The sequence below is a fragment of the Myxocyprinus asiaticus genome, chromosome 3 (genome assembly GCF_019703515.2).
Source record: "Myxocyprinus asiaticus isolate MX2 ecotype Aquarium Trade chromosome 3, UBuf_Myxa_2, whole genome shotgun sequence".
In the NCBI taxonomy this organism is placed as follows: Eukaryota; Metazoa; Chordata; class Actinopteri; order Cypriniformes; family Catostomidae; genus Myxocyprinus; species Myxocyprinus asiaticus.
In genome coordinates, this window is record NC_059346.1 from 33,374,728 (window position 1) to 33,401,390 (window position 26,663).

Consider the following 26,663-nt stretch of genomic DNA (forward strand, 5'->3'; position numbering starts at 1 on the left):
GTTTTAAAAGAGCACATAAGACTTGAACACAAGCAAAAATCCACACACAAGGTTTTAAAAATGTCGTTTACTTTGTAAAAGATAAAATCTTTAAATAAAAATCTCAAATCATTTTTGTGAAATTTTACAAAACAGGTATGTTTTAAAATGGACATAAAAACATTTCGGTCTAAAATAAAGGATATTTAAGCAATATTGCACAAGCAAGAGTGCAATATGGCCCTACATCAGCATTGCTGTGATTCGGCCGCAGGCACGAGTACATTTTTAAAAATGTGGAAACACTCTTTTAAGGTCATAAAAAACACATTTGTGCATGGACCTTCTTTCTTATGTCACGGATGTGTGTGTGTGTGTGTGTGTGTGTGTGTGTGTGTGTGAGAGAGAGAGAGAGAGAGAGAGAGAGAGATGTGGAGCGTGTGTGATCACCTGTTGATGATGATGTAGTTTGTTAGTTAACTTTCTGAAGACAATGTCATTTTGGTCAAAAGCATTCTATATTCTGAGTGGAAAAATAGCCATCCAAGCGGGGGTATTCCTTCCTATTTCACAGTAGCCGGTGCGCAAGAGTCATCCACTACAGAATCCGCAATCTCCTCCACCATTCTGAACAGTATGCCTTCTGCAATTTGGAAACTCTGGTAAGAGGTAAGCACCTTGAGTTTGTGTAATTAATCAGTCTGTTGTGTCTCTCAGCTGTGATGAGCCTTAATGCTGAAATTGTTAAAGCCGTTTAAAGCTATTTCCTAGCTTTAGTAGTGTAGTAGTAATACGAGCAATCAAGGAGTGATGTTGAATGTAAACACTGAGTGATGCTGACTAACTTCACGCCACCAACTGGCTCATATTACACACAAAAATGGTAATTTACCTCCACCTGCTGGCTAAAATATGTAATGTCACAATATTAAATGTAAAGAGACATATAGCTCTTAACACATCTGCACTGCTCTTATACTTTAGTTTAGAACGGCACGAACACAAGCGGAGTGATACACACAGTGAAGCGTCCGAGTGCTGATGGTGTGAGACTATCAGTACTCATAGAACATCTCTCGTCCAATCAGATTCGAAGACCAGAGCTAATTGTTGTATATTTGATATTGAATTGTATACTAAGATTAAAGGGTTCTATTAACTAATTTAGAACACTGCAGTTTGCAAATTGGAAAAGAATCATGGTCAGCACAAAACACAGTATGTAGATTCTAAACTCTCAGAACAATTTGGGCAGCAGCATTATAACTAAACAAAGAATCCCATAACCCTTTAAAGATGTGTGGTTTATGCACTGAGATCGGCAGGTTTTGTTTTTGTTCAGTCATGTTTATGGCTACAGTCTGATCCACTCCATCCAAGCTGTACATTTCCAGAACCTTCTGTGGCCCTTTTAATCAGATAGCTTCCTTTGTTGCACTGGTTTATAGACCACACCTACACAGAAACACATCCAGACATAGATGCAGAGATACACACCACCTGTGCAAACCACATATGTTGGCTATATATGCAAATCATGTACATGTGTGAACATACAAATGGCCATATATGGATAAACATGGAATGTATAGTGGAAAAATGTTAAGTCATACATATATCCAGTAAAAGTCCACTTCCATGAGCCACATGTTCTTTAAGGTTTATATTAAACACATCACAACAATGTGCTGAAACTGACATTGTTTCTTTGAGGAGGGAAAAAATGTGTATATATATATATATATATATATATATATATATATATATATATATATATATATATATATATATATATATATATACACACACACACACACACACACAGACACAAATACTGGTCAAAAGTTTGAAGATCTGAAGGCGTATGCTTAAATGTTTGAAATTAGTTTTGTAGACAAAAATATAATTGTGCCACCATATTAATTTATTTCATTATAAAACTAAAATTTAGTTTAAAAAAAAGTTTTAGAAATTGATGACTTGGACCAAATAATAAAGAAAAGTAGCCAATAAGTGTCCAGCATAGATGGGAACTCCTTCAATACTGTTTAAAAAGCATCCCAGGGTGATACCTCAAGAAGTTGGTTGGGAAAATGTCAAGAGTACATTTCTGCAAATTCTAGGCAAAGGGTGACTACTTTGAAGATGCTAAAATATAACACAATTTTGATTTATTTTGGATTTTGTTTAGTCACAACATAATTCCCATAGTTCCATTTATGTTATTCCATAGTTTTGATGACTTTACTATTATTCTAAAATGTGAAAAAAATTATAATAAAGAATGAGTAAGTGTTTCAAAACTTTTGACCGGTAGTGTATATATCAGAATATGTCTTTCAAATGTAATGTATAAAAATTATTAACCCCAATCACCTGAAGTTTTAATACATAATTTTGTCAAAAAATAATACTTAAAACAACTCTTTAAATCACATGTAAAATCTAATAAAACTTTCAAATGTAATGTATAAAAATGATATTTTAAGCTAAAATTTTAAATCTCTTTAAAAATTCATCCGAAGTAAGTCCAAGTGACAATCTTGGTGTCTCGATAGTTAGGACTTTTTGTTATTTTATAAAGTATAATAAGAAAATGATGTGTTAGAATTGGATACAGTTATTGTTCATCACTAGTCAGAAGAGTTAGGAAGTGAAAGACAGGTTAGTCCACAGACACTGCACTAATAGTACAGACTCACTAAAACCCAGAGTCAGGCGTCCTCTCTTACAACACCTGATCCTTAAATCTTTCTTCTTGCATCTCAGTGCCCATGTCAGGGTCCTGTCTTCGGTATGACCGCACAATGATGTAGATGAGCAGGATTAGGAAAATGATGCCAATGCATCCACCCACAGCTACAGCCAGAATTCCAATTTCAGAGAATGACACTGAAAGGGGTAAAGAGAGAGAGAGAGAGAGAGAGAGAGAGAAAGAGAGAGAGAGAGAGAGAGAATGTCTGTTCATTAAAGCATAAAGGCTGTATGAGCTGTACTGAAAACACAATGAAGGAAACTTTAAAAGTAAACCAAAATCAAAAAATTTCTGAAAACTCTTTTGTAAGACAGCAAATTATAGACAACACAGGGCCATCAGCAACCCTTCATTAATTTGGGCAATTGAGTCAAATTGATTTAAGAATGGCTAGTAAACTAAATCTCACTCACTGTTCACACTGTATACTTGTACTATATTGTTATACTCTGTGTGAGTGCTGTGAAAAGCCTAGCAGTTTCATATACTGATACCAGTGGTTGAAGGACAAGTGTATCTCATCAACAGGGCTAAAGAAAGAACACAACATCCTGCGCAACCTTCACCTCCACTATCTGCTCAGAAAATACAAATATCCACAATCATAAAAAAGGAATGATAAACCAATGATCAATGATCACAGCAGAGTCCATCCTAAAAAGCTCCCTATAAAGTTCCATAAAAGCAGTCCATATAATTCATGCACTATATTCCAAGACTTTTGAAGCCATAGGATAGCTTTGTGCATTAAAGAAAGTCTAAAAATCTCCCTCTCCGCTATCAGAGTCACTCATCAATGGGCTGGGTGGAAGGAAAAAAAAAATCCTGATATCGATTCACAAGATCAATCTTTTACTCTATGCAAGGGATGCTCATTATGTCAGCTGATCGCAAGACAACCACTAGTTGCTTGCTGTAATTTGGATACAAAGTTTCTGACCTAAACAGTAAAATATACTTTAAAAGTCCACGAAATTCCCCATCTTAGTCAGCTATTAATGTATACACAGTCATTTATGTCTAAAGTGAACAGTTGAACAAATTTTTTTTTAACAAAATACCAGACTTTAGATGTAAATGCAGCCCAGCAGACCTGCCACTGTCTACTATGTCATTAATATTAATCAATGAACAATAACAAGAAAACCACTCGCTGCTCTTGGCTGGATAACTTTGGTAAAGTATCAATGTATTATAATCATACAGTGAAGACCAGTAGTTTAAGTAGTTTTATGTTATATTTCAGTACTTTTTCAATTTCCAAATGTTTACTTGAAAACTTGATTCTGCTACTAAAAATTTCAAGCACTGTTTTCTTAACTTGTGTCTTTGTCTTATTGTTTGTATTTGTTCTATTGCTTGTAATTTGTTTTTCTTACTTTATTACTTTGCCTGTCTTGAAAAAAATACTTGATAAATTGCAACAATCCTTACTCAAATTAGTATTTTATGATATCAAATTACATTTGAGAATCATCACATTACTTTTCATATGTAAGCAAAATGAACATTATAACTGAAATACATCCAAATGAATCAGAATGGAATGAGGAAATCTGTATCAATACTCCGCTTTAATGATGAGACCTGCAACAATGACATCATCGTTGAACATCTATGATATCAAACCCGCCGCAATGCATCTTGACAAACCAAGGGGTGCATGATATATCGTATTTATCTAAACATCACAAATGTACATACCACGATAAGCATATTGCAAGGGCTTGCAATAATTGAATAACTGTAATATTTTAAAAAGTTATATTTATGGTGACGCAGATAGCAGAGAATAGACTTTGCGTGCAACTGTCACTTGGGGTTTGTACACACTCCGATGACATAGGGTTGCGCGGTATACCGGTACTAACGAAATATTGCGATACCCAAAAATTTTAAAAGGTACAATATCATCTTGTTGTTAATTTCACTACCATATTAAAGTATGCTGCCATTAGCAAAATGAAATGTAATGTGAGTTTTGAGATTAAATCAAAGACCATTTGAAAATAACAATAAAAAAAGCCTTTATATGGCCAAGTGTGATCATTAAACAGCAGAAGGATGTCATTTAATGAAATAATATAGTCATTTGTGCTGCGTGCCACAGTATGAATAAGAGGCGTCTCTCTGCCCTGTCATCTCCTTCGCACACACACAGTCACGCACACGAACACTCACACAAACACAACACACACTACTAATGCTTGATTTTCATGCAGTGTGTCTAATAGTATCCATCTGCTGAGCCACAGATCAGTGTGCTGAGTGTATAAACGGCTGTGAACTCTCAAATTAACTCTTTCTGCAGGTCGGAGATTTCAGCTCGCGAGTCATGGGAAGTTTGATGTAACAAACCTTTCACAAACAGGAAGAACATCAAAAGTCTTTTAAAATAAAAGTCCCGCTGAAATAAGAGCTCTATTCAATTGGATTCGTGAAATTGAAGACATTACGACAGAAAAATATTACTACTGTATAAAAGTGTAATATTCAAAGCAGTCACAATAATACTCATATTAACAATAGTATAATATTAAATGGTTATATTATTAGTATTATTATCTGTAAGCAATATCACAAAAGCTGAACACCAGTTTTGAATATAAGCATGTTGTGATTCTGCCATGGCAGCCTTTCGCTTCAGGTAATCAGATTTTTTTCATTTAATGTTTTCATTAATACTTTAAAGCTCCGTTGTGCATCTTTTTTTATTTTTACAAAAATAATACATATACACTGGCAGCCAAAAGTTTGGAATAATGTACAGATTTTGCTCTGATGGAAAGAAATGTGTACTTTTATTCACCAAAGTGGCATTCAACTGATCACAATGTATAGTCAGGACATTAATAATGTGAAAAATTACTATTACAATTTGAAAAAAAAATTCAGAACTTCTTAAACTACTTCAAAGAGTTTGCATCAGAAAATCCTCCACATGCAGCAATAACAGCTTTGCAGATCCTTGGCATTTTCTGTCAGTTTGTTGAGATACTCAGGTGACATTTCACTCCACGCTTCCTGTAGCACTTGCCATAGATGTGGCTGTCTTGTTGGGCACTTCTCACGCACCTTACAGTCTAGCTGACCCCACAAAACTCAATGGGATTAAGATCCATAACACTCTTTTCCAATTATTCCAATGTCTGTGTTTCTTTGCCCACTCTAACCTTTTCTTTTTGTTTTTCTATTTCAAAAGTGGCTTTTTCTTTGCAATTCTTCCCATAAGGCCTGCGCCCCTGAGTCTTCTCTTTACTGTTGTACATGAAACTGGTGTTGAGCAGGTAGAATTCAATGAAGCTGTCAGATGAGGACATATGAGGTGTCTGTTTCTCAAACTAGAGACTCTGATGTACTTATTCTCTTGTTTAGTTGTACATCTGGGCCTTCCACACCTCTTTCTGTCCTTGTTAGAGCCAGTTGTCCTTTGTCTTTGAAGACTGTAGTGTACACCTTTGTATGAAATCTTCAGTTTTTTGGCAGTTTCAAGCATTGTATAGCCTTCATTCCTCAAAACAATGATTGACTGATGAGTTTCTAGAGAAAGCTGTTTCTTTTTTGCCATTTTTGACCTAATATTGACCTTAAGACATGCCAGTCTATTGCATATTGTGGCAACTCAAAAACAAACACAAAGACAATGTTAAGCTTCATTTAACAAACCAAATAGCTTTCAACAGTGTTTGATATAATGGCAAGTGATTTTCTAGTACCAAATTAGCAATTTGGCATGATTACTCAAGGATAAGGCGTTGGAGTGATGGCTGCTGGAAATGGGGCCTGTCTAGATTTGATAAAAAATGACTTTTTCCAAATAGTGATGGTGCTGTTTTTTACATCAGTAATGTACTGACTATACTTTGTGATCAGTTGAATGCCACTTTGGTGAATTAAAGTACCAATTTCATTCCGAAACAGCAAAATCTGTACATTATTCCAAACTTTTGGCCACCAGTGTATATACTACAATATATATATATATATATATATATATATATTGAAAAGTATTATATTTTCATTTGATTGAAGCTGTACAGTAGGGGCCTGGGTAGCTCAACGAGTACTGACGCAGACTACCACCCCTGGAGTCGCGAGTTCGAATCCAGGGTGTGCTGAGTGACTCCAGCCAGGTCTCCTAAGCAACCAAATCGGCCCGGTTGCTAAGGAGGGTAGAGTCACATGGGGTAACCTCATCGTGGTCTCGATTAAGTGGTTCTCACTCTCAGTGGGGTGCGTGGAAAGTTGTACGTGGATCGCAGAATTTAGCATGAGCCTCCACATGTTGTGAGACTCCGCGGTGTCATACACAGCCAGCCACGTGATAAGATGCGTGGATTGACGGTCTCAGAAGAGGAGGCAACTGAGACTTGTCCTCTGCCACCTGGATTAAGGTGAGTAACCGTGCCACCATGAGGACTTACTAAAGTAATGGGAATTGGGCATTCCAACATTGGGAGAAAAAAGCTGTACAGTATGTATTTGATAAAACACAATTTGATCATAACATTTAATTAAAACATTTAACATGGAATCCATAAAAATGAAAACAGAAAAGGCATAATTTGTATTATAAGACTTTATGCAGTTCTTTTAGATAAGTAATTTTCTGTGTAATTTCATCAGAAATCTGAGGTTTTTGTTGTGTTTTTGTTGCCTAAGTTGAGTTGGTATCAATACCGAGGTACCAGGGTTGGTATCATACTGAAGCCAAAATTTTGGTATCTAAGCAACTCTAAAATGACGTCATATGCGTTAGATGACCAACAAACTTCGTGATTCCAGTTGCCGAACAATAGCTAGTGCGTTCATAGCAAACTGGTAGTATGATAAGATGAGTTGGCCCAGTACGAGGGAGGCAGCCACTGAAAAATAGGAGGGAGACAGAAGCAAAGAGTTACTAAACTCTACTCTTTTCAGGTGCTTTTGTTTCCCTAGATAGTCTTGCGGATTACGTTTTTAGATTGACATAACCATGGAGTGACTATTTGCACTAGGTGTAAAGAGCACCTGCCACACAGTGCCGCTATTTGCATTCCAATAGTCTGGTGGAAACAGAAATGTAAGAAAAATTGCACCCACTAGTGTTACTGTAGTGGCATGGGGTGTAACGATGGTGTGGATGAGCTTTTTTTCCGTGCAAATGACCCAGGTATGATTCTGCCTTTTGTCCCACTTTTCCCCATCCTGTTTCCTGTTTCTACTCTTAATATTTCCTTTAATACTACTTATAATAATAATAATAATAAATAAATATTGATTTCCTTGCAGTGATTTGGTCACAGTGAAGGTCAGGGAGTTGAGAGAGGATTCATCCAGGTAAATTTAACCATGGTTTTACTATAGTAAAATTGTTGTAACCACATTTTATTTTTGGCAGAAGCCATAGTTTTAATACAGTTAACCATGGTGTTACTACAGTATATGGTGTTAATATTGTAACCGTGTTTAATTTTGTGGTTACTATGATTTTACTACAACATACCATGTTGATACTATGGTTATTGTAGTAAAACCATGGTAACACTGTAAAAATGTCATTTTAACGGTAAAAGACTGTAAAAATGCTACTGAAAAAAACTTTAACGGGTATTAACTGTAAAATATACAGTAAAAAAAAAGATATATTAATAAAGACAATACAGTAGTTTTTAAAATTTTTTAGATGTAAAAAGTATGATTTTCCTGTATAATTAATGGTAAAAATTTACATTATGTTTAACAAGAGAGTACTCATACTTTTTACAGTAAATTATTGTTAAAATTACAGAAAAACAATAATCAGGTGTTCCTACAATTCCCTGTGTGGCCCATCACACTCCATTATATTTTATGGGAATAGTTATGTTTCTTCTTATTTTGAATATTAGTTACGTACATTGGGGTGTTGTGTTATATTTGATGTTGTTTAGTTAATGTTTACTGAATTATTTAAATTTCACATGTGTTACCCTGATAGTGTTTAGTATTTGTGTGAGTGACACTGAGCACTGTCTCTACATTTCTCCTGGAAGAGCCACTATTGGTGAACTTCATGTCATCATGTGTTCTTCTGAAATTCTTACGGTGATTAACAATACCTTACCAAGTAAAAAGCAGATTTTTTACAGTTTCAGAAGGTTAATATCATGTTTATGATGTTTTTTACTGTAAATTTAACCATTTTTTATTTTTTATTTTTTTATTTTTTTACAGTGCTAGCGTGGTCATGTAAATTACAACAGTTTAAACTGTAAAATGTACAGGTTGTTCTGTAAAGTTGTTTACATTTTTACTGTATTTTTTACATAATTATTCTGGCAACCACAGCTGGCAGTTTTTTTTTACAGTGTAGTATTTAATAACTGGTCGATCCTTCTTTGGCAGCAATAACCTCAACCAAGCATTTCCGGTAGCTGCGAATTAGACCTGCACAACGTTCAGAAGGAATTTTGGACCATTCTTCCTTACAGAACTCAGCCGTATTCTTAGGATGTCTGGTGTGAACGGCTCTCGAGATAACTCCACAGCATCTCTATTGGTTAAGGTCTGGGCTCTCACTGGGCCACTCCAAAAGTTAGATTTTCTTTTTTTGAAGCCATCCTGTAGTGGATTGACTTCGATGTTTGGGTCTTTGTCCTTCTGCAGCACCCAACTTCTACTGAGGTTCAGCTGTCGCACAGCCACCCAGACATTATCCTCTAGGATATCTTGATAAACTTGGGAATTAATTTTCCCCTCAAGGATGGCAAGCGGTCCAGGCCCTGAAGCAGCAAAGCAGCCCCAAATCATGATGCTCCCTCCACCATACTTCACAGCTGGGATGACAGTGCCCTTTTTACACCATACGTAGTGCTGAGTGTTCTTCCCAAACAATTCAACCTTATTTTCATCAATCCACAAAACATTACACCAGTAGCTTTGTGGAGTGTCAAGATGGTCTTTGGAAAACTTCAGGTGCACAGAAATGTTTTTGTTGGAAAGCAGCGGCTTCCTTCATGGCAGGACACCATGCCCGTTTAATGTTTTCTGTATAGTAGACTCACGAATAGAGATGTTAACCAGTTCCAATGATTCCTTCAAGTCTTTAGCTGTCACTCTAAGGTTCTTTTTTTACCTTATTGAGCATTCTGCCATGTGCTCTTTGAATCATTTTGGCTGGACAGCCACTTCTATGGAGAGTAGCCACAGTACTAAATAGTCTCCATTTATAGAAAATGTGTCTAACTGTGGACAGGTGAATATCTAAGCTCTTCAAGACAGCTTTGTTACCTTTTCACACTAATGTAAGTCAGTATTTGGTCTCACCTTTTTGGACGACTTTGAGGCTGATCATGCCAGCAGTGCCCTGGATATCGGGTGGATTTCGGACTTGGCAGTTGTAGGTTCCGTTAAAGCTGAACTGCACATCCTGCAGTGTGATGGAGGCATCACCCTTCATTACATCACCAGACCATACAGCATGATCCTTTAACAGGCCACTTGTTGGGGGATATGCACTTCCTTGGTAGTGAAAAAACTGTGACGAAGAAAAATGAAGATAAAGGTTGAAAGACAGGAATAAAAGCATACTACAGTAGGAAGGAGTATGGCCCATTTCAATAAGGTTGAAATTGGTTGAATGAGGTAAAGAAGTGAAAGATGAATGAGAGCAAGATATGGAGAGGGGAAAGCAGATAGCAGACTGTTGAAGAGAACAGATTGTATGAGAACTTGTTTGTTATTTAAAAAAAATGCTGTAAACCTCACTTCACCCAATAATAAACAGAATCCTCCACTCAGATACATTAACTCACTTGCAATTTTACACCCATTCCCAAAATGTCTCACCGATTCTTCTGTCTTTCCGAGTGGCCGGAAACTCCAGGATACTGAAATTCTGTCTTCGGAGAGCGGATGGGTGGATTTAAATGTACATTTGAGCCGTACATCTGTTCCGTTGACTGCCTCCAACTCTTTTGCTGTAAGCACCTCCATTCCCTCCACCTGATATACACCTGGTAACCATGAATTTTGTTGTTTCAAAGAGGACCATATAGCAGACACAAACACAAACAGCTGATTCACCACACACATTCACCACAGTTTCATTGCCAGACTATCTGTGTGTGAGTGTGTGTGAAGTCTATGGAATGTTGAGTTGGGTGCTATTTACATTCTCTCAGTCTAAACTTGGCACTGAAATGTAAATTCTGTGGCCTTTTTCCCAGATTTATCTTACCTAACACAAAAATAAAACTGTTCATATTATTTATTTACATTAAAATAGTATGTAATTACATTAAAAGAGGTATTTAATTAACATTTGAGTCTGGCTGTAAATTCCTTCTTAAGATCTAGCTGAAAAACAAACATGACCTCAAACCCTAAACTAACAAATAGGTTTTGATTAACTTTACTTTGAAAATAAAAACATACAATGTAGGGTCACTGTTGAGGAAGAATATTTAGACCTGCTTAAGTCTGTATCTTTGACAATATCAACCCACATAAGAGAAGAATGGCAATCTAATTTAGAACTCTCTTTTTACACAAAATAATGTAGCCTAAAACTGAAAAAAGAACATTATGTCTGTTTTTTCCTTTTTCTCTATTATCCTCCCACAATTAGCCTTTTCTTGTCCTGCACACGTGAATTTGCACACAGGAGCCATATACTTGTGCATATAATAAATAATCATAAGAAATGATGAACAAACTGATTTGATGATGTTCAGGATTGTGAATGCTGACACACATCTGTATACAACTAAACACTGTCAGGATTTATGCATAGGCAAGTTCAGTGACACCTCACAAACTTTTTACAAGCACTACAGAAAATAATTGAGAATAAAAAGCTAATTGTCCTATGTAATTTCTTTGAAGCTTTGGTTTTCATCATTGATTTATCTTTTGTGAAAAAATGTTGTGCGTATGAGCTGACATCACCTCTGTAACAGCTTTGAGTTTTGTTTTTTTTAACTGCACCCAGTGACTAAACAATTTGCATAAATACATTTGATTGAATAAGACTCGATAAATTGAGCTCACCTAAAAGTTGCTGGTTCATGTTTTGGAGAAGAGTGAAACTGAACTATGTCCAGACAAGCTTAAACACGCACGTTCCTTCGGAACTGGACCACGGATAGCTTGACGAGCGCTGATGCTGTTGCACGTGTTGAGTGTTGTTAAACTCACCGCTGAGTTTTGTGCAGAGAGGACTCGGATGTTTACTGTGATTTTATCCAAATAATTTGGAAGGTCAGATAAAAGTAATTGGCTTGCCTTATCGAATCACTGACTTGCATTAAATAAAGATATTACATCGTTCCAGAAGACTCTAAGAAGTGGTGGTATGCAAGACAAACTGCTGGTACACTGTAGAGTAAATGATAGAAGTTCAGGTATTGCGTACCGCCCCAATTCAAGCACTGCTCAGGACAAACACAACAAAATACCCAATACAAAGAGGTTAGATTGATTACAACTGATTAGAACACTTCAGTTTCACTTTAAGTTGTTGACTTGTTTCCATGATTAAGAAAAAAATGTAGAGTGTAGAATGATGAATGATGAAAATAGCTTTTAAAAATAAGAGCTGTTAAACCCCTGTTATTGTAATCTTACTCAGATAGATCCTAGAACTGAATTATCAGTAGGGTACAATGGGGCTAAAGGCACACCTTAAGGAAAATTTGCTTATTTCTGGTCAGAAATGTATCAAGATTGAAAAATACACTTCTTTTTATGAATTAATGATGGAGCAACATCATTTGTTTAAATAGAAAAACTAATGTTAGATTGTTTTGATAAAAACTCCCAGGGGGTTATGTTGATATTGTATAGGGGCAATAGCTATAGGTTAAAATATGTGAACTTAGGCAAATACTTTTGAGACTGCAGGTTGCTTTTTTGAGTAACGAATTAAGATGACGCTTATTCAAAATAACTACTTCAGTAAAGAGCTAAACATTTCCTGTTAATTTGATCTCATTTGGCATTCCACAACATCTCAAGTATTCTTCAGTATAAACAAATCAATCATTGTGATTGGATCAGTCAATGTGAGCCCACTTTGAACATTTGTCATTACAAATGTATTCGCCACACTTAAGAAAAGCAATGTTTTATGGGAGTCTTTAGTCCCTGCAACAGGGGGGATTTTTACCCCAAATACGAGTTATTACAGCTATTTAAAAAAGAAAAAAAAAATGATTTAATGACCTTGAACAAAACTGAAAATGACATAAGTATTTTGGCTCAAAATAATTGTTACATCAGGGATTCTCATTAGCTACATAAATTTGCAAGATTTAAAAAAATGATTAAATATTAGATCAAATTACCTCAAAATCAAACTTTAGATATTGCACGTGATGATCTCATGGATAAGGAATATATTGCAATGTATAGTGACAAACAGGTGTTAAGTACTGTGGTAGTTTTTGTTTCTATTAAGTGTTTTGGGAGAAAATCAAATGTGCTTTTTACCCCAGGGGACCTTTAGCCCTGTTGTATCCTATTCAACAGACATTTGATCTGTCAAAAATTAAATAAAAGAAGCAAATGAAAACAAATGGTTAAAAATAAACCAGGGTACAACAGTGACTCATTTCTCTCTCACACACTGAACCTTTCCCTCACTTTAAATAAACATAATGTATGTGCTGAATATACTAACTCACAGTGAACCCCTTTTTCAAACAGCTGCTGCAATGCACATAGTCCTAACACACATACATTATTCTTCAAGGAGATTTTAAAACACAACACCTGGCTTATTACACAAATACAAGTCTGTATGTGACTCTATGTTTGTTGCTCTATTAAATATAAGATGAAAACAAAACAGAATTTCGGGTAATTTACAGCCCCTGATCAGATCAGTGCAATTAGATACAGCAAAACTTCTCACGTGAAATTACCATAATTGTACATAATTTTCTTTGGTCTATATTTAAGAATTCATAAATGACAATCTCTGTATTCAGATTAATAAAACTCAATTGTTTCTGTATTTTACATTTTGATGATTATGTTAAATCCCAACCTTTCCACACTTGAACAGAAAACTATTCAATCCACCCTTTTCTCCATGCATCTAACAAGGGTTCTGGACAAACAAGTTTGGCAATAATGAATCAAGACCTGTCATTTATTCACTTGCACCGCAGAGATTGTTCAGAAACAAACTCCTCCAACTACGTGAGCTAATTACTAAGCATTAGTGTGCAAGGTAAATCTTTCACAGATCCTGCTGTCATCAGGGTGTTTAACTCTGCTCAATCTGAGACTTCAGCCATTCAATCTGTTAAATCTGTTGCAATCTGTCACTCTCTACACACTGCAGTAATATGTGTTTGGGCTATTTGTAAATACATATAGATATGTATAGGGGCATATTTTGTGCATTGCATTTGATTTCTGATTTTATTGGTATTACTTATATATATAGTATTTCTAAACTGTATTTATTTCAATTGTTTTTATCTAGTTTTAATCTTCTTTACTGCACCTGCTATCCACTTCAAGCTTCTGTAATGCCAGCATTACCCCTTGGGGATCAATCTAATCTTTCATAATCTTATTTTATCATCTTATGTTAAAGAAACACTAAAACTAGTAAACTAGTCGTGGTTAAAACAAACCTTCTTGCCAAAGACCCAATTGTTTTACGTAACTTCGAGACTACCCGACTTAACACATCACGAAAGTGACAGCAGAAGTGATAATTTCAAAAGATTTAACAAGTAGGATTAGCGTGCTTCCCACACCTCAAATCATGACTCGCTAAATCAAATATCATGGGGGAAAATAGGCTACATTACGAGGAAGATATTTGATACTTTTTCCGAAACCAAAGGTGGAGACAGGAAGTAGGAAACTCACCTTGTGAGAAGAGCGCGCATAGCGCAGCAAACAAGTAAATCCATACTCGACTCATAAGACAAATACTAGAGGAGCTAAAAGAGCTCCTACAAATGATACAACTGTTAAATCTGTATCTAGACGTATTACGAAATATCAATCGGACTTCGGCACCTCTGAGCAAAGCGGCCATGCTCAACCATCCCACATAATTAACCTACTTCTCCGTGAGAGGAATAGAAAGAGGAGGAGTTTTGGCGTTTTGAAAAAAAAAAGAAAAAGAAAAGAAAAGGCGTCAACAAAAACCTGTAAGGCAAAAGAGTTTTTTTTTCTCCAATTCCTTAAAGTACATTAGACCTGCTCTTCTATGTGTAACAAGTGCATGTCTGTGCATGCTACTCACAGGCAATGTGACAACAACATCTAAGCAAAAGGAAACGATCAGTCACTTTGTTTGTTAATGGAATTTATGCATTCGTTTCGTTTGTTTTTCTGCTAAGACAAATGGCGCGAGAGTTACATATAATTGCAAACAATGCATCTTTCTAAAAAGATAAAGAAATGTTAACTCAGAAAGCAGTGCCGTTTCTAGCTATAAGCGGCCACTTGCAGCGCAAAGCAAGCTCGTTATTTATTTATTTATTTACATTTTTTATATAATTATTTGTTATTTATTGGTAATTTATTGTTAATGTTTTTTGTGTTTTGAGTAATTAAAATAGCTTATTTTCAAACTAAATTAGTAAGGGTGGTGGGGGGCCACCCAATTCGCTTAGGGCCCCCATATTCTGAGAAACGGCCCTGTCAGAAAGTTTTCATTGCTATTACTTTTAGTACTTAGATCAGATCAGGTGTGACATTTAGTGGTCTGCTGACATCTTGTGGTATATTGAAAAACTGCAGCTGCAGCCTTTAGGATCAAGTGGGCCCCGTTAATAAAAAAATTCCATCAATTATTTAGGCACATACAAGTATTTTGCATTTTCACTTCGTAGTTATGAATATTGTAAATGGGTTTGGCCTTTGGACGCCTTTCTTTGCAATGACGCAATCATAACAAACCCTAAATTAATTCAGCACTCCTTCCCAGAGAGTAAGAATCCGAATTTCTATTTACAACTGCATATGTGTATCACCTATATTTTCCCCTCATGGTGAGGCGGGACAGAGTTGAATGGGAAGTGCGTGCTGATGGTGGATGTAGGCGGAAATGAGGCTTCCAGAATGTGCGAGGGCGGTTGCGCAGGGAGGTGGGGAGGGGGCGGTTGGTTAGATGCTGTCGCCGGTTACATAACATATATATATAATTTATATATGTGTGTGTGTGTGTGTGTGTGTGTATATATATATATATATATATATATACACACACACACACACACACAATGAAAACATCCAATATTATTGCTGTGCAGATTGAATAAGCTGAGGCTGCGTTGCTTTTGTAGGGAGATAAGTACAAGCATAAAGGGACTTCTGCATCATTCCCGGACAGACAGTTGATGCTGTTGTGATCATCACAGTCTGTGAACGTGATTGAGGGAGTTCTGGCTTGTTGCACATCAGCAGGTGATAACTTAAGACGGGATTTGCAAACACAGTGGCCAGTTTAGTGGCGAGGAGTCGTGCATAAACGGAGGTGGTAGGAACTTTGGGTATGTGCTTTCCTTTTGTCTCGGCTGTTGATTTATTGCATCTTCATTATACCATTAGCGAAACGTTACTGGGATCAGCAGCAGTTCAGAATTACCGTTAATCCTTACAACACAACCTCTGCTGTGTGTTGGCTGCATCCGGGGTCATCATCACCATCATCCTCAGGGCTAAATGCAAAACACATGCGCTCTTTGTGCGGCGTTCCTAGCGTTTCATTTATGTATCCTGGTTGTTGGTGCTTGGCACGGGTGCATGGAAGCTCTCTTTGAATAATCAGTATTTTGCTTGGAGTTAATGGTATTGACAGTAAAATTCTGCATACATGCATGGTGGCTGGATTTGGGGGGAAGATGCCTCCTCTTAAGAACAATTTCCATTTACTTTTAAATTGTAACATATTTAGATATACACTTACCGGCCACTTTTTTAGATACACCTCTACATCTAATTATTCATGCGATTATCTAACCAGCCAATCGTGTGGCAGCTGTGTAATTTATAAAACCATGCAGATATGGCTCAGGAGCTTCAGTTAATGTTAACATCAACCATCAGAATGGGGGGAAAATGTGATCTCCGTGATTTAGACCGTTGCATGATTGTTGGCAGGGGCGCATTAACGCACGGGCTTATACGGGCTGAAGCCCAGGGGCCTACAACTCCCATGGGGCCCAGCGGGAGGAGCAGTTTAAACGCTTTCAGCAGGAGATGCGGTTGTTGACATGGTGACAGTGTGCAACCGTTAAATGCGTCCATGTAGATTATTTGAATTTCCTGTCAGCTTGGACCAGTCTGCCCATTTTTCATTGACCTTCTGTCAACTGAACTGCCTCTCATTGGTTGTATTTTTTTTTTTTTTTTTTCGCACCTTTCTCTTTACATTCTAGAAAATGTTGAGTGTGAAAATCCCAGGAGATCAGCAGTTACAGAAATACTCAAACCAGCCTGTCTGACACCAAAAATCATGCCATGGTCACAATCACTGAGATCAAATTTTTCCCCATTCTGATGGTTGATGTGAACATTAACTGAAGCTCCTGACCTGTATCTGCATGATTTTATGCATTGCACTGCTGCCACACGATTGGCTGATTAGATAATCACAGGAATAAGTAGAAGTACAGGTGTACCTAATAAAGTGGCCGGTGAGTGTAAGTTTAGCATGTACAGGCTGATAATGCATCACCCAATATTATCAAAAGAAATACATTTTAAATAATTTAGTAGTCACAGCACAAAATGAAACATTCTGAAAATGGGCAATCTTAGCACGCTACTGGTGCAGTTATGCAATTTAGTTGCAGTTATTCTGTTGAATAATTGAATAATGACAGACAAATCAAATAACAGAATCCCAGTAAAAGATCTGAAAGTTTAACTTATTCTATGAATTATATACTGTAGTGTACAGGCTTATGAATATAAATATTTATACACCCACATTATTAATTGAAGGGATGTCATCATAATAGCAATACTGTGAATTCAGGTTGAATTTCACTCAATTAGCCTATAGGTTATAATGAATAGTGAAGATGTTTTAAATGTACATCTGGAAATATTTAACAGTAAGCCCATAAATTATAATAATTAATAAATTAAAATAATAACACCAGCAACAACATGCCACTGGGGGGCTTCTTCCCAATTCTGAAGGGTGTGACATCTAACCCCAAGGGTCTAACTTTTCTTTTTCACTTCAAAAAAACATTGAGCACTTTATTATGAACACTATGGTCCTAATAAAGTGCCCGACCTGGTCTCCTGCTTTTGTAGCCCATCCGCCTCAAGGTTCAACGTGTTGTGCATTCTGAGATGCTATTCTGCTCGCAACAGTTGCACAGAGTGGTTATCTGAGTTACCGTAGCCTTTCTGTAAGCTCGAACCAGTCTGGCCATTCTGCGCTGACCTCTCTCATCAACAAGGCGTTTCCATCCACAGAACTGCCACTCACTGGATGTTTTGGTAACACTTTCTATGAAGCCCATATTTATAATGCATTGTAAAGGCATTATAATGCGTTAGTAATGACTCATAATACACCATAAAACATGTTATAACTTCTCATAAATTATTGTAACCACAATTATAATGCATTATAATACTTAATTTTCATAGTTATAACTTAGAGTATAATGCATTATAACACAAGCAACATCCAATTTTATCTGCAGAAGTTATAGTGTATTATATATAGTTGTGATACAGTTGAACACTTAGGTTGAAGTCATTAAAACAAATCTTTTAACCACTCCACAGATTTCATATTAGCAAACTATAGTTTTGGAAAGTCGTTTAAGACATCTACTTTGTGCATGACACAAGTAATTTTTCCAACAGTTGTTTAGAGACAGATTGTTTCACTTTTAATTGACTATATCACAATTCCAGTGGGTCAGAAATTTACATACACTAAGTTAACTGTGCCATTAAGCAGCTTGGAAAATTCCAGAAAATGATATTAAGCCTTTAGGCAATTTGCCAATTAGCTTCTGATAGGCTAATTGGAGTCAAATGGAGCTGTAGACAAGTATCTATATCCACAGTAAAACGAGTCCTATATCGACATAACCTGAAAGGCTGCTCAGCAAGGAAGAAGCCACTGCTCCAAAACCGTCATAAAAAAGCCAGACTACAGTTTGCAAGTGCACATGGGGACAAAGATCTTACTTTTTGGAGAAATGTCCTCTGGTCTAATGAAACAAAAATTGAACTGTTTGGCCATAATGACCAATGTTATGTTTGGAGGAAAAAGGGTGAGGTTTTGCAAGCCGAAGAACACCATCCCAACCGTAAAGCATGGGGGTGGCTGCATCATGTTGTGGGGGTGCTTTGCTGCAGGAGGTACTGGTGCACATCTAAAAATAGATGGCCTCATGAGGAAGGAAAATTATGTGGATGTGTTGAAGCAACATCTCAAGACATCAGCCAATAAGTTAAACCTCGGTCGCAAATGGACAATGACCCAAAGCATACCTCCAAAGTTGTGGCAAAATTGCTTAAGGACAACAAAGTTAAGGTATTGGAGTGGCCATCACAAAGCCCTGACCTCAGTCCAATAGAAAATTTGTGGGCAGAACTGAAAAAGCATGTGCGATCAAGGAGGCCTAAAACCTGACTCAGTTACACAAGTTCTGTCTGGAGGAATGGGCCAAAATTCCAGCAACTTATTGTGAGAAGCTTGTGGAAGGCTACCCAAAATCTCTCACCCAAGTTAAACAATTTAAAGGCAATGCTACCAAATATTAAAAGTGTATGTAAACTTCTGACCCACTGGGAATGTGATGAAAGAAATAAAAGCTGAAATAAATAATTCTCTCTACTATTATTCTGACATTTCTCATTCTTAATATAAAGCAGTAATCCTAACTGACCTAAGACAGGGAAGGTTTTCTATGATTAAAAGTCAGGAATTGTGAAAAACTGAGTTTAAATGTATTTGGCTAAGGTGTATGTAAACGTCTGACTTCATCTGTATACAGTAAGTGACAAAAGCAATGTCTTCTTATAAACATCCATAAGGTATTTTAAGTGGTTACAAGACATTACAAGTCATGCTAGAAGTTATATACATTACACATGCACAAAATAACACACATTCAATGTAAATTTTGAGATATTACGAAAAACACTTGTAAAGCTACAAGGTTGAAATATATCAAACTCGCTCTCGAAAAAAAAAGTGTGTGTTGATCACACTTGTAGCCAAGTAAAACACACACAAGAATAAAAAATTTAAAAAATCAAATTGATTCTATATTGGACTGTGTGTGCATCTTATTTGGATACTATAAGTTTGACTTGTAATGTATTGTATGTTACAAGTTTATGTTATGGCTGTTTATAAGAAGATATTGCTTTTGTAACTTTTCTAAATGCAGGCAAAGACCACTTATAATATGATCACGTCATAAAGTCTTTTGACTGTTTACACTATACAGCATTTATACAATTAACTATATTAACTTCTGCTGCGTTAAAATTGGATGTTGGTTGTGTTATAATGCATTATACTCTAAAGTATAACTGAATAGGGGAAGTCTTATAATATATTATTACTGTAGTTATAATTATTTATGAGAAGTTATAACTTATTATAAGGTGTTTTATGAGACATTATGATATTTAAAATGCATTGTAAATATGGGCTTCATAGAAAGTGTTACCAATGTTTTTTTTTTTTTTTTTTTTCGGAAACCATTCTGAGTGAACTCTAGAGACTTGTGTGCATGAAAATCCCAGGAGATCAGCAGTTACAGAAATACTCAAACCAGCCCATCTGGCACCAACAATCATGCCACGCTCCAAATCACTGAGATCACATTTTTTCCCCATTCTGATGGTTGATGTGAACATTAACTGAAGCTCCTGACCCATATCTGCATGATTTTATGCACTGCACTGCTGACACATGATTGGCTGATTAGATAATCGCATGGGTGATTGTTGGTGCCAGTCGGGCTGGTTTGAGTATTTCTGTAACTGCTGATCTCCTGAGATTTTCACACACAACAGTCTCTAGAATTTACTCCGAATGGTGCCAAAAACAAAAAACATCCAGTGAGGGGCAGTTCTGCGGACGGAAATGCCTTGTTGATGAGAAAGGTCAACAGAGAATGGCCAGACTGGTTCAAACTGATAATGTCTACAGTAACTCAGATAACCGCTCTGTACAATTGTGGTGAGTAGAATAGCGTCTCAGAATGCTATTCTGAGATGCGGGTTGGTGCTGTTTTGGCAGCACAAGGGGGACCTACACAATATTAGGCAGGTGGTTTTAATGTTGTGGCAGATCAATGTATATATATAGATGTATTTGTGTGTGTGTGTGTATATATATATATATATATATATATATATATATATATATATATATATATATATATATATATATTTATATATATATACATTTATACATATATATATATATTTTTTTTTTTTTCTATACTGAATGCATTACTTTATCCCCATTTCCCCCATTAACAAACAGACATAACATTTTTTAATTTTCAACAGAATATCACAAATTACCATTTTCCAATTACACAAATTAGATCAATTAACCTCTACACTGTTTTGATTAAATAAAAATGTTGATGATCCCCTATTAACAAGACATTTTGATTGTGTTGTAGAGAATGAGTGGTGAGGAGAACCCTGCTGCTGAACCTGCACCTGTGATAGACGTGCAGGGAGATGGACGCTGGATGTCACAGGTGGGTGTGCACATAACTGTAGCTCCATTATGGAAGTCAGTATAATCTTGTACTTTTATCATCTTGGTGCTTTTCCTCTTCTGTAACACCTCACTCCGAGTGTTTAGTGTAACATGTTCAGATATGTCCTATATTGTTGCAGCATAACCGATTTGTACAGGAGTGCAAAGATGCAGAGCCAGATGTTCTGTTTGTGGGGGACTCCATGGTACAGCTTATGCAGCAGTATGAAGTAATTTCTATTTTGTTTATGCTTACTTGTGCTTTTTTTGTTAAAGGAATCGTTCACCAAAAAAGGATCATTCTCTCGTAATTTACTCACTCCTATGCTGTCTTTAACTTGTATGGCTTTTTTCTTCTGCTGTGTGCATGTACACGCGTTGTACACACACTCTGTGCATGTGTCAAGCACGGGGAAGTACAATCGAGCTTCAAGGAGACTGCTGGTGTCAAGATTTATAGTGAATAATGAGTGACATTTTGGTCTGTTTATCTCCCAAAGCAATCATATTGCTTCAGAAAACATGAATAAAACCAGTTTCTGTCCTTGACCATTTCCGAAAGTGGTTTCAGTGATCCAATCACAATGCGTTTGGGGTGCATTTACACCTGGCATTTAATGTGATCAAGTGCTATCCAATAGCGATCCGATCACCGAAAACACATGTTAATGCAAGGTGTAAATGGGGCCTGTGTCTTTTTTGGAGCTTTTGGACCCCATTGACTTGCATTGTATGGATATAAACACATTATATATCTATGAAAATATCTTGGTTTGTGTTACCCAGAAGAAAGAACATCATATGAGTTTGAGACTGTATAAGGTTGAGATAATGATGAGAGAATTTATCAATTTTGGGTGATCTGTTCTTTTAACTTTGAACCTTCAGTGTATTATGGCTGGAATAGTTTTTAGGTTACTAGGTTATGTTTGTTTTTAGGTTGTGTTTGGTGCCAAAAAGTAGTGTTAGTATTTCTATTGCTTCCTTATGGTGCTGGATTAATTTTGTGTGGATTAATAATAATCCACATTAAATGGGTTTACATCTAAATGTAAATATTTGGTTTGCATTCATTTTTATATTTGTCCTGGTCTCAGGTGTGGAAGGAACTGTTCTCACCTCTTCATGCTCTGAACTTTGGTATTAATGGAGACACAACCTCTAATGTGCTGTGGAGACTACAAAATGGAGAACTGGAGAACATCAGACCCAGGGTGAGAAAAAGAGACTGGGGAGTGATTGAAGTTGCTGTGAAGAAGGCAACCTCTTTTTTTTTTTTTTTCTTTTTTTTTTTTGAGAGAGAGACTTTTTTGCCAGAATAACTTGGAGTAGTGCATATGGTTTGTAAATGTAACAAAGATATGTGCAGGAAGACGATTTAGCCTAAATAGACTTTTGAACTCTGCTCATATTTCTCCACACAAACAAAAAGCAAAATATGGAACTGTAGAAGTTGGTAATTGCTTCATTGCTCTAAACCCAGCTCAGACTAGTTGTAGAGGATCAGTTCCACTACTTTCCCCTAATCTTTTATTCTGGGATTTTGTGAGCCCCTGAGTGTTTTGGCAATATGCAAGGTTTTGCTATGAAATATGAATTATTATTGTTCTCTTGGTTTGTTGTCTGAACATATAACATGATTATATTATGTAAAATATGTGTTCAGAAGTTGTAATAGCATTCTCATTTTTTCTCAGGTGGTGGTTTTATGGGTAGGAACCAGTAATCATGAGCACACGGCAGAACAGGTTGCAGGAGGAATAGTGGCCATTGTAGAGCTACTTTTTTCTCGCCTCCCTAAGTCCAAAATTATTGTTTTGGTGAGTTATGTAAACCACTATGTGAAGTTTTTGTAAAAATAGTGTGATAATTAATGTGTATGCAATGCATGCAAGTATCACCTGCTTATTTATTTGCTTAAACCTGATTAGTCCTAATTCCTATCATTTAGGGCCTATTGCCAAGGGGAGAGTTCCCCAACCCCTTGAGAGAGAAAAATGCATCTGTGAACAATTTACTTCGTGCATCTCTTTCTCGACTCGGCCCAGTACAGTTTCTCGATGCGGGAGGTGGTTTTGTCCACTCAGATGGAACCATTTCCTCTCGAGACATGTTTGATTACCTACATCTGACCACCGATGCATACAGGACCATATCAACAACTCTCCATGATCTGCTGCTTCAACTATTGGAGGAAACGCCTCAGGAGAGGCGGGCCTCACTGGTTTAAGATGGGGGCACTACTGTAAATTGGTCAATCACTTGAGAGGCAGGGTTAAGAACTGTTGGATATACAGAATGTACTTCAAATACTTCAATTTGAATAACAAAGTAAAGTGGAAAAAGACATTTTTGATTTGCAGCAAAACACAAAGGGGATGTAGGGCAGTGACCAATTTTATATGACCAATATTAAATGTCTATACTGTATGAATCAAAAAAGTATAATAGAAAACAGTAGGAGAATGAAGAATAGATGGCAAATATTCATGACAAAAGGAAAGGAAAACAAATAGGTTTCTTAGGACATGTTGTTTTGCGTGGGACCAGAATCTCTTCTAAATCTTATTGTCACTGTCTGAACAACCATTTACTGTTGCACTCACTCTGCCAGCTTCACCGTGCCTTTATGCACACAGTCAGTCGCACTCACAGTGGTGTTATGATGACCGTAACTCAACACAATCATGCCTTTGAAAATCTCTCTTTCTTGCTCCCATTTAAAGTTCTTTCTGAGTATACCCTGATACAGAGGCATGTGAAACCCTCTCTTCTGCAATATTTTTCTCTTTCATTTTCTCAATAACACAAATAGTAACAAAATATAGAGCGGACTGGAGAGAGAGTGCCAGAGCCTGAACCCAGATGACACACATACATCTCCGAGTTTTAGATCTTTTCATCTGGAAAGCATTACAATCTGATTAACATCTGTTAAACATTTTAAAAAGATCATATTTACAAACATATAAACGTGTCTGCTGAAATAACATCTGCTGAAAGTCTTATTGTAATATGATATATAACTATTGACATACATCTTATAGACGTATTGCAGATGAGCAAACAACATAAAGTCTTCCAGATGTAAACACACATCAAATAGAGGTCTGGGTGATGTAAGTGTGCTATCAGGGAAATGTTCCTTCTCTTAAGCATCTAGTGCATATCACAAAGTATTAATATTTATCTCACCTGCTCTGCATCCATTTTATTGTGTATGTGTCCATGTGCTCTATAAAGGTGTGTGTGTTTGTGTGTGAGAGAGAGTGTATATAACCTGTTATTATTAATGTACTCTGTGCAAGTGCTTATTAATGCTGTAGTACTGTATGTGAACGTTTTTGTGTTTGAGTGTAAGAGAGCAATCTATAACTATTTGTTTTGGCCGCAAAGTGTGCACTACTAATGCGGCACATCTGCCGCATGCTTCGGATCCATGCATTCTAATAAATCAGCAGACTTCATTTGTGTACACTCTCTTTCGCTTGATGTCGACACAGATGAGGTGAGGAATGGTGTATGGTTTGATGATCTGTAAAATAAATAGCTAACTTTGGATAACCACCATTTTGATTGGATATAACTCAGGATGAAGTTTCACCTTACAGTATTTATACAGTAGGGTATTCATCCATTATGGGAGCGGATGTTCAAATGCTTTCAAACTAACAGTCTTCATGATAACTCATACTTACTCGAAGGAGTTCATGTAACATGAGCTACACTGCAGTGACAAACACAGTTAAATCATGTAACCGGTAGAGGGAGACATAACATAGCAACCTGCAAATATATCGTAGAATGAGTTCTATTTACTAATTCATTAAATTTAGCAATACAACGAACGAACTAAGAAGGACTTTGCTGCAGAGTAGCCCCGCCCATAACATAGTCTCATTGGCTCGTTCATCTTTCATAGACATACATGATAGGAGATATGGTCGTCGTTGCTGGTTTGTCATCGTCGTTTGAGAGATATTGATTAGATGAGCCAAACCAGTTGATTACTTGTATGTTATATTAAATCCTAAATTCCATGGATTGTATCCTACGTTAAAAGTGAGGTACAAATCGGGATTTATAAAGGCTGAAACTGACGTGAAAATGTTGTTAAACAAATGCCAACCGAAAATCATGTGTATGTGTTTTTGTGTTTGGTGCTCATGCACCGGTACGTCAGTACAGTATTAACAGTTATAGCCGACGAGATAACGGAGCACACATTTTTGGAGCGAGGAGAAGAGATAATCGTTTGCAATCCTTCTAAGAAATGAATACGAATCAGTTTAGAACAAGAGTGAAAGCACCGCAACTATCTCAAGAATGGCATAACCATTTTCATCAGTTCATCAGCCTTCTTGTTTGCTATTGTTGATGGCATAAATTAAAATGACATCTTTATAACTTTTGTGAGAATTGGAGAGTAATTTAGTTAATTTACAGTAGACGGTGCTGTTGGTTTTCATAACCATGTTGGGTTATAAATTAAAATATTTATATTACAACAACACTGATACACTTTTTCATATTTTTATAATTAATTAAATTCATAATTCATTTCTCTAACCATGTGCTATAATAAAAGCTTTGTGAAATTGCACAACTTTTTGATTTACAGATTTGAATGACAGCAGACACATCAACACAATTTGTTCATCAGTCCATGCCACTCAGTCCAACATTTATTTGAAATTAACCATGAGGTACAACACAAAGTCACTTATGAGTCATAGCACTGAAATCAAAAAGATCTTTCCTAATTATTTCTACACTGACTACGACTGTATTAGAGTTGAATCTTCGCCATAATAGGATTAGTAATTTTGCCCTCCGCTTTCAAAATGAACGAAACAACAACAGTCTGCTCAGTCAGACTCCTACTACATCTGCTTAAAATGAACCATGAGGTACAACACAATTTCATATAACTTAAGGGCCACAGTACTATAATACAAAATTATCAGGCTACACTTTTTTTAAAACGCATGTCCATCATGTACACCAATAAAAGATGACCGAGCCAATGAGAGTAATTTTGGGCGTGGCAACATGTGTAGCCACGCCCCAATGTGTTGACCCACCCCATTCTGCAAGCTGCAGCCAGAGATACTTGAACAAACTTGGAAAACCTCCTGACTAGCTGAACAATTCTTGATTGATAAATTCCACAAGAGATTCACAAATAATTTCTGTTTTCTAAAACCCCTAAGATATTTGGCTTTT

General features: G+C 36.4%; 2 protein-coding genes across 3 annotated transcripts; one reads left to right on the forward strand and one right to left on the reverse strand.

Annotated features, from left to right (window-relative positions):
• Positions 1-297: 297 nt before the first annotated feature.
• mpzl2b (myelin protein zero-like 2b) lies at positions 298-14,794 on the reverse strand. Its single transcript, XM_051679096.1, has 4 exons — positions 14,585-14,794; positions 10,544-10,710; positions 10,022-10,232; positions 298-2,871 (listed from the first exon to the last, which is right to left on the reverse strand). Exons 1-4 carry the CDS (start codon positions 14,754-14,756, stop codon positions 2,708-2,710), a joined length of 714 nt encoding a protein of 237 aa, XP_051535056.1. The 5' UTR covers positions 14,757-14,794; the 3' UTR covers positions 298-2,707.
• Positions 14,795-15,938: 1,144 nt separating this feature from the next.
• Positions 15,939-24,904, forward strand: pafah1b2 (platelet-activating factor acetylhydrolase 1b, catalytic subunit 2). Of its 2 annotated transcripts, none has more exons than XM_051679230.1 (6): positions 15,939-16,218; positions 21,355-21,435; positions 21,578-21,667; positions 22,535-22,651; positions 23,135-23,257; positions 23,389-24,904. In XM_051679230.1, the coding sequence occupies exons 2-6, from the start codon at positions 21,358-21,360 to the stop codon at positions 23,665-23,667; spliced, it is 687 nt and encodes a 228-aa protein (XP_051535190.1). In that variant the 5' UTR covers positions 15,939-16,218; positions 21,355-21,357; the 3' UTR covers positions 23,668-24,904. The 2 variants fall into 2 exon arrangements, with proteins under 2 accessions (XP_051535190.1, XP_051535199.1); XM_051679239.1 differs by having other exon boundaries at positions 15,939-16,132.
• The last annotated feature ends 1,759 nt before the right edge of the window (positions 24,905-26,663 follow it).